An 8,478-nucleotide genomic window follows, 5' to 3' on the forward strand; every position below is an offset into this window, starting at 1 on the left:
TCTCAACATAGAAGATTATTGTCACCAAAGAAAATTAGTTTATTCTATTTCTTTCATGAATCACGCCAATGAATAAAAAAGCATCTATGGTTACACACTTTCACGTCCGTATGTATGATATGAGAAACAATCTTGAGGTCACTTCAACATTATTCTTTTTACATTACTATCAACATTAAAATACTACCTTAAATTAATAATCAGAACTTTTGAAATTCAAGTTAAATATTAGTGAAATAATGTACGTCAAATCTGGCTTTTGTAGTTGAATATAACATTAATACATATATTTTATCAGTGGGACCTCTCATTGAATACGAACATATCTAGCAGTTTAGATATTTTTTTTTTCCTATTTAAGATATTAACGAAGTGCTTCAATTTCTAAAACCACATGAAGTTAGAAAATGCATTTACATGGATTGGAAAATCAATTGCTAAAAACTACGATAACAAGAATCATTAAACAGTATAAAATCCATTATTTACTTTTTTTTTTGGTTAAATAAATTCTTGATCAAGGATCTTTGATCAGCCATTGATGAATGTTTGCCGATCTCTGTGGTCATGTGTTCAACTAACTATGATTATTATTGAGGATGATTAGTGGTTAATTTCGAAAAAAATAAATTTTCAATTGTGTTTTAAACATTATTTTATTAATGGGTCCAACAGTTTTCCTGGTTGACAAAAGATAAATTTTCAATTGTAGAATCCAACTTTTTTCAATCACAATTTTCGACTTTCGACACGAAAGCATTATCAAATAATTTGATTTGATTTTTCTAACATTGGAAATTAGCTGAACTTCCTACCTATGTTTTTATTGAATAATATTGAGGACCAAAATCAAAATTTTTTTTTAATATATAAAATTTGGTTCCTCTTCTTGGGCCCCGAGGGCTTTTCTGTCCAACCAAACAATAAGAAGGAAGTAGGAGCTCATCGCATGGTTCGTTTGGTTTATTAAGATGAGATCCAATGGACATGATTAGCCACATAAAATCCTTTATGTTACATTAAGGAGTACTGGAACATCACTCCCGAAAACGCCTTTTCTTTTGTGCAATGATTCTTAACTCTCCTCTGACACACACATTCTTACGCCTTTATCATAGAACCGTAGATCATTTACCTTGAGATAGGCATCACCATAAGTCTTTTATTCAGTATCCCGAGGAAAATGATCTACGGTTATTTAATGGGGCTTAGGGGGCGTGTGGCAGACGAAGGAGTCATATTATCACCACTCTTTTTCTTTTCCCAAAAACGGAAATTAGGAGCCGGTTAACTAGGTGCGCACATAAGATAAAAAAGGGACTATCTTCGCATCCCTGCGCAAGTTAGGGTTCTTCACGAAATTAGGCGCCGGATAACGAGGTGCGCGTGTAGGATAAAAGGGCTCTCATCGCATCCCTGCGCATGTTAGGGTTCTTCACGAAATTACCAGTTCGCCCAATTTCTTTCCTTCTCTCGCCATGGATCTCTAAAGGTTCTCTCTTTTTTCTCTCACGTTCTTTCTTTTATTCATGTAATTTTATTTATTTATTTTAAATGGATTCTTAGAGGCTCCCAAATGAAAAAATTGGTTTCTTTGCGCGATCTTGGTAAGTTTTTTTTTCCTTTTCCTAAACACTTTAAGGACCCCATTTGCATTTAAGGATATTTTTTGTTTTTAAATGATGGGTAGTTTTTATTTTGGCAAATCTGATCGAGAATTATACAGAGACACCTTTCAAATAATTCTTGTTAACGTAGGAAAACTCTCAAAACTAATAAAAATTACTCTAAAATACAATACATTACGCTGAAATATTTATAGAAAAGTGAAAAATCCTGTTTGGGTTGTCGTTTTTGCATAGAGAGACCATGGATGGTAATGTGATTAGGGGTTGTTTGGATGTAAGGGTAGCTATGTTGTGGGTGATCTAAAATCGCCCACTCCTCGAGATATGTGTTATAATAAATGAATCAACTCCGATCTTCTTCTCCGGCTTTTCTGGTGAAGCTTCTAAGTTATGCTCGTCATCTTCGGCGATGCTTCTAAGTTTTCAATCATAATCCTCAGTCGCCTTAACTTGAAAGGACACCGGTGTGGTGCCAGCCAAGGGGTCTCCGACGATCAAGTTAGTGCTTGATATAAATTGTAGAGCAAGAAGGAGAAAATAAGAGCAATAGCGTTCTGTGTGGCTTGGCCCTTGTGCCTTGGGTTTGAGTGGGAAAAGTCTCCATATTTATAGAATAGGCTTTTTAATGGTGGTAATAAACTCAATTATAACCATTACCCCATTTTGTTAAGTATTTATAATAATAAATGCACATGATGTATTGATGGCAATGAAGACTCATTCCTCATAGTTCTTGTAACTTACATGAGGAGTGATCTTAAATCTATAATCATTTTAACTCGGTGACTACTCAGTTCTCGAGTTGACTCAGTCAAGTTATGTAGCTGTGGTTCCTTCGGGCACCATGTGTAATTTGTATTACTTGGGTAATTTGGCATAAGATTGCCTCTTTAGTTACTGCATGAGATTCTCCTTGATCTAGGTGATTGAACAATGTAGTGTATAATGTTGAGAAGAAGGGTTGGATGACGTGGCAAGTGGTCGGCTCCTTGGGGAGTTTGAACCTCCTTTGGATGAAATAGTAAGGGGTTGGCTCCTTGAGGGGTCCGAACCTCTTGGAGTTGCATTGTAAGGTGGAACAAACTAAGAGGCCGCCAAACCTAATGGTGATATAGTATAAGGAGGGACAGACTAAGAGGCCGAACCTCTTGGTGATGCATTAGTCACTTTATTTATTTCTCAGCTACCCATTGACTAAACACTTGAACGGAAAATGCAAATAATGTGCTTTAATATCTGAATCTATTGTCCCCAAAGCTTCTCTTGCTCTTCATGATCCATTGCCCCCATTAAAGAAAACACAGCGACATTAAATTCCCTACTTAAGCATCAACGACCATCCCATAGACTTTTAGTATCCTCTAATTCGTCCACAAGCTGACTTTGTAGCATTGACCCAATGGACCATTACTACCCTAGTGAATATCCACGTGAAATCCTTAGAATTGTATTGACATAAAATAGAAACTTCAAATGCCCATACCATAGCATTGTTAAGTGAAGTACATCTCTCGTTGCACATTATTAGGATTTCCCCACTTAAGCCCATTGCTGGAAATATCACCTAGTTATTTGGGAGAAGGTTTTTGCACACCCCAAAAGGTTTTGTGGCTTGGAATAAGAAAATTAAAAAAATATGTACGAAGTGTCATTGTGGAAATGGCTTTGGAGATTTGGGGAAAAGGAACCAACTTGTGGAGTTGTCGGTAAAAAATTTGGTTGGTGAAGTCGAGTGGGATTGTAACTTTGGAAGAGTTGGCGGGCTAGAGTACCTTATGGTTGTGGAGTTTGGAGAAGAATTCTTTATGGTAAAGAAAATTTCAATTGAGTTATATCCTTTAGGGTGGGGAAGGGTAATATGATAAGATTTTGGGAGGATAGGTGGTGTGAGGATTGCTTGGTGAGAGACTTCAGTTCCTTCATTGTTGTCCTTATCCAACAAAAAGAATCTATCCATCCAAGACATGATTGAGGATCCAAGGGGAGTTAACTCATGGAATGTGATCTCATAAGGAATTTGAATGCCTGGGAGATGAAATTGATTGTGAATTTGTTGGAAAGTATTGCAATGGTGCAGTTCTATCCCAGGGACAGGGAGGAAGGCATGATAATATGGAAGAAGAGTCGAGATGGCAAATTTTGTTTTCAAATCATTTTACTTGTTGCTATCAAATTCGTTCAACTAGGCTTTTCTAGGATCATTTATTTGGGGATCAAAATGTCTTTTGAAAATCACTTTCTTCATTTGGCCGATCTCTCTTGAAAAGAATTGAACCATCGATGAATTGATTTCTCTAGGCAAGATAATTGTCAATTTTTCTATGATGTGTGAAGGAAATCCTGAAAATGTTAATCATCTTTTGCTTCATTCTCCTATAGTGACGTGTATTTGGTCTCACTTTTTTTCCCTTTTCCATGCATGTTGGATAATGTTTCATGATGGATTTATGCCATAGCTGGTCTTGTCACACATTCAATGCTAGAGGTAGAATCTTATGGAATTTTTCGTCTTCTGCAATATGTTGGAGTATTTGGAGAGAGAGGGATATCCAAAAGCCTTCAAAGGAAAGGAAAAGGAGTCAAGCCTTGTTTTTGTGGACATCAAAGCTTCATTGTTACTTTGGTTAAAGATGTTTGAGGATTTTTAAAGGTTTTTTTTTTTTCTTGGGGAAATTTATGTTTTGAGAGGGTAATCGTCATTTCTTTTGGGTGAATGGTTTATGATGCTTGCTGTTTTTTGTTACGCTTCTTGGCAGGTCTCCTCTATCTTCTTATAAGCCAACCATGTTACTTTTTATCTGTTTGTTTTCCCGTAATGAAAATTCTATAATTCATCTATTTTTTTCTTTTTTTGGAAATCTAATGTTTTCTTATGACCAATGTTTCAAAAGGTGTAGAATCTACATGTATTTTGATCATTAGCAACACTTGAATGCATTAATTGGAAAAACTAACAAAATTAAATATGCCAGCTGGTTTGGTTGGTAAGTCTATGGGTGATGATACCATAGACCACGGTTCATTTCCTGCCATCGCCGTATCTCATTAAAAACAAGCTTACCAATCCGGAAAAAAAAAATGCCTTGTTTTGCTAACATGTACTTACGTCATTTTGAAGGATTTTATGTTTTTTTTCCATGTCTTTTTTTTGGCTATTTGATTCCCAATTATATTTATCATATCTAAAATGTAGCTTGAATCACTGGATCCAGGGTTTTACTTTTGATCTCTTGAGCCTGTATGAGACGAAGAAACAATGTCTGAAGAAGCTAGGCAGATTATTGAGGCTTATGATGATCCCTCCGATCAAAGATCTTTGTCTTTGGACGATACCAGCAGCACTGAAGAATCACCAGAAGACACCAGACTGTCTTTAGAACCATCAAATGATGCTATCCCATACATCGGCCAAAGATTTGTTACTCATGATGCTGCGTATGAGTTTTACAGTGAGTTTGCAAAGAGATGTGGTTTCTCTATCCGGCGTCATAGAACGGAAGGAAAAGATGGAGTGGGTAAAGGACTCACGAGACGGTACTTTGTTTGCCACCGTGCTGGAAACACTCCGATCAAGGCTTCAAATGAGAGTAAACCTCAGAGAAACCGCAAGTCATCACGGTGTGGTTGCCAAGCATACTTGCGGATCAGTAAGACCATGGACTTGGGGGTCCTTGAGTGGCGTGTTACAGGCTTTGCAAACCACCACAATCATGAGCTCTTGGAACCAAACCAAGTCCGCTTTCTACCTGCATATCGCACCATATCGGAGGTTGACAAGAACCGTATCTTCATGTTTGCCAAGACTGGCATCTCTGTGCAGCAGATGATGAGGCTCATGGAACTTGAGAAGTGTGTGGAGCCTGGTTACTTACCATTCACAGAGAAGGATGTGAGGAATCTACTTCAGTCGTTTAGAAAAGTTGATCAGGAAGATGACAGCATTGACCTGCTAAGAATGTGCAAAAATATCAAGGACAAAGACCCCAATTTCAGATACGAGTACACGATTGATGCAAACAATAGGTTAGAGAACATTGCATGGTCCTATGCCTCGTCAGTTCAATCGTACGATATATTTGGTGATGCGGTTGTGTTTGACACAACACATCGCTTGACTGCCTTTGACATGCCACTTGGGATCTGGGTAGGCGTGAACAACTATGGCATGCCTTGCTTCTTTGGTTGTGTGCTTCTGCGGGAGGAAAATATGCGGTCCTTCTCATGGGCATTGAAGGTAAAGAACTCAAAAAAACATACACATGGACCTAACACCTCTTCATGGTCCACCAACCTAACGATCTGGACCATTTGGTTGGTGAAGAATAGCCCAAAATATTATAACCTTTTATTGGATGGCTACCAAGTCCTATGACGGGAAAAGAGTAAATACATCGCATTTTTGAAGTGACTAACCATTCTGGGTTTTGGGCTATGAACAAATTCAATGGTAGCCAACTGTGGTTCAGATCAGTTAGTTGGTAAGCGACGTACTTTTTCAGTGTGGGAGTATTGTTTTTGAGACTGTTGGATCTCACTCCGGACCATCATTTACTTTGTCAAGGAACTCCAACTACTCAATTCTCCTAACTTTTATGTGGTGATCTTTGTTGTATTATTAATGACAGGCATTTCTGGGGTTCATGAATGGGAAGGCTCCTCGAACAATTCTTACTGACCAAAATATGTGTCTCAAAGAGGCAATAGCGATGGAAATGCCAAGAACAAAACATGCACTTTGCATTTGGCTCATCGTGGCAAAGTTCCCTTCTTGGTTTAATGCTGTTCTGGGAGATCGGTACAATGAATGGAAGTCCGAGTTCTTTAAGCTCTATAATCTGGAGACAACGGACGACTTTGAACTAGGCTGGAGTGACATGGTCCATACATTTGGATTGCACACCAACAGGCACATTGCTAATTTGTTTGCTTTACGGACGCTTTGGGCTTTACCATACTTGAGAAGCCATTTCTTTGCAGGGATGACTACAACTGCACAATCCAAGTCGATTAATGCTTTCATCCAACGATTTTTGAGTGCACAGACCCGGCTCGCTCACTTTGTGGAACAAGTATGTATGCCCCCACATATACGCATATAGTTTCACATGAAAATATGTGTAGGGTGATGACCCATCAGTTAGGTGATCTAGACTTAAAATCGATCTAATGGGATGATCACAACCATCAGTTTGATCAGTATATGGTCATTGGCACATGTTTTTGTGCCATCCTGTTAGGCCTGGATAGTTCGTCTATCCATTTTTGTGGCGAGTCCAGTCAAATCAGGTTGTATGGTTGCTACCACGAGTTTACAGACCATATATCTGTTTAGTAAGACTCAAACCATATACCATCCTTATTTATAATTTTATGTTTCCTATAATGATTTATTTAAGAGGCCCTAACCTGTTTTTAATTTCTCTTTGTCCGAAAAGGTAGCGGTTGCTGTTGATTTCAAAGATCAAGCAGGAGAACAACAAACAATGCAACAGAATCTACAAAACATTTGCCTCAAAACAGGGGCACCCATGGAATCCCATGCAGCTGCGGTTCTCACCCCTTACGCCTTCTGTAAGCTCCAAGAAGAGCTTATCTTAGCTGCACACTATGCTTCGTTTCAGCTGGAAGAGGGTTGTTGTTACCATGTGAGACACCACACAAAGCTGGAGGGAGGGCGCAAAGTGATCTGGGTCCCACAAGATGGCATCGTAAGTTGTAGTTGCCATCACTTTGAGTTTTCAGGGATCCTATGTCGGCATGCCCTTCGGGTCCTTTCAACAATGAATTGTTTCCAGATCCCAGATCAATATCTACCCATTCGTTGGCGTCGAATCAACACATCACCCTCAAAGCCCCTCCATACCACATCAAACGATCATGCAGAACGAGTTCAGGCATTGCAGTCAATGGTATCGACTCTTATAACTGAAGCAGCCAAGACAAAAGAGCGTTTGGATATTGCAACCGAGGAAGTTTCCATGCTTCTGTCTCGCGTAAGGGAGCATCCAGTTACCATCCACAAGACTCGATGATTAGTTTGTACTGAACAAGGTAGATGATGCTTTGCACCATATGGAGTTTGCGGTTCTCCTCGATCACACAATGAGATGCTGATAGAAGAGTAATTGTTGGTGTTTGGTTCATAAGTTATATTTTTTGGGATGGGCCAGAGATGCAAAGGTTAGGGTAGGGAGATGAGTTTGTTAATTGTAATGGATGGGTGGGAATGGGATGGTGCTTAGGCTGCGAGGAGCGTATGTTCTATTGCATGAAGTTTTGGCCCCCAGGTTATTATATGCAATCTTATTCATCTGAATGAAGGGAAAATTTTACAAGACAATGGTAAAACCAGTCGTGCCATACAGATCCGAATGTTGGGTTGTCAAGAAACATGTTTACAGAATGAATAATGTTGTTCTGATGCCCTCCTCTGACATACACCCCAGGACAGAATTGTAGACCGTTTGCCTCGGGATATGCCTAACCATGAATCTTTTTCTTGTGTATCTCGATGATGATAATGTTCGTGTAAGATATGCTGAAATGGATGAATGGTGGGATGAGGAAATACAAAATCAGAAATGAGAATATCTTTGGAAATTCATGAATAGGTCATGACAGAATAAAAATGTGGATATGGTCATAGTTCATAAGTTGCAGTGAGATGCAGGCTATTGTAGAACTTATCTTTAAGAGTGTTAAAATCAGGTTAGCATGAGCCTTCTTTTCCATCGAGGCATGTCTAACATCCAATTAGACATGAGAGCTCAAGAAACAGAAGAATTGCCAACACTCAAATTAGCCCTAAAGAAAATGATTTTATTGGTGATTCCAATAATGGTGGATCATG

At 38.7% G+C, this 8,478-nt stretch overlaps 1 protein-coding gene across 2 annotated transcripts; it reads left to right on the forward strand.

Moving 5' to 3' along the window:
• Positions 1 to 1,309: 1,309 nt before the first annotated feature.
• FRS11 (FAR1-related sequence 11) lies at positions 1,310 to 8,140 on the forward strand. 2 transcript variants are annotated; one of them, XM_086439691.1, is made up of 5 exons: positions 1,310 to 1,492; positions 1,567 to 1,607; positions 4,841 to 5,862; positions 6,254 to 6,697; positions 7,064 to 8,140. In XM_086439691.1, exons 3-5 carry the CDS (start codon positions 4,885 to 4,887, stop codon positions 7,658 to 7,660), a joined length of 2,019 nt encoding a protein of 672 aa, XP_086295817.1. In that variant the 5' UTR covers positions 1,310 to 1,492; positions 1,567 to 1,607; positions 4,841 to 4,884; the 3' UTR covers positions 7,661 to 8,140. The 2 variants fall into 2 exon arrangements, with proteins under 2 accessions (XP_086295817.1, XP_086295816.1); XM_086439690.1 differs by lacking the exon at positions 1,567 to 1,607.
• The last annotated feature ends 338 nt before the right edge of the window (positions 8,141 to 8,478 follow it).

This window comes from Akebia trifoliata, chromosome 4 (assembly GCF_017979445.1).
Source record: "Akebia trifoliata isolate Shusen 1 chromosome 4, ASM1797944v1, whole genome shotgun sequence".
In the NCBI taxonomy this organism is placed as follows: Eukaryota; Viridiplantae; Streptophyta; class Magnoliopsida; order Ranunculales; family Lardizabalaceae; genus Akebia; species Akebia trifoliata.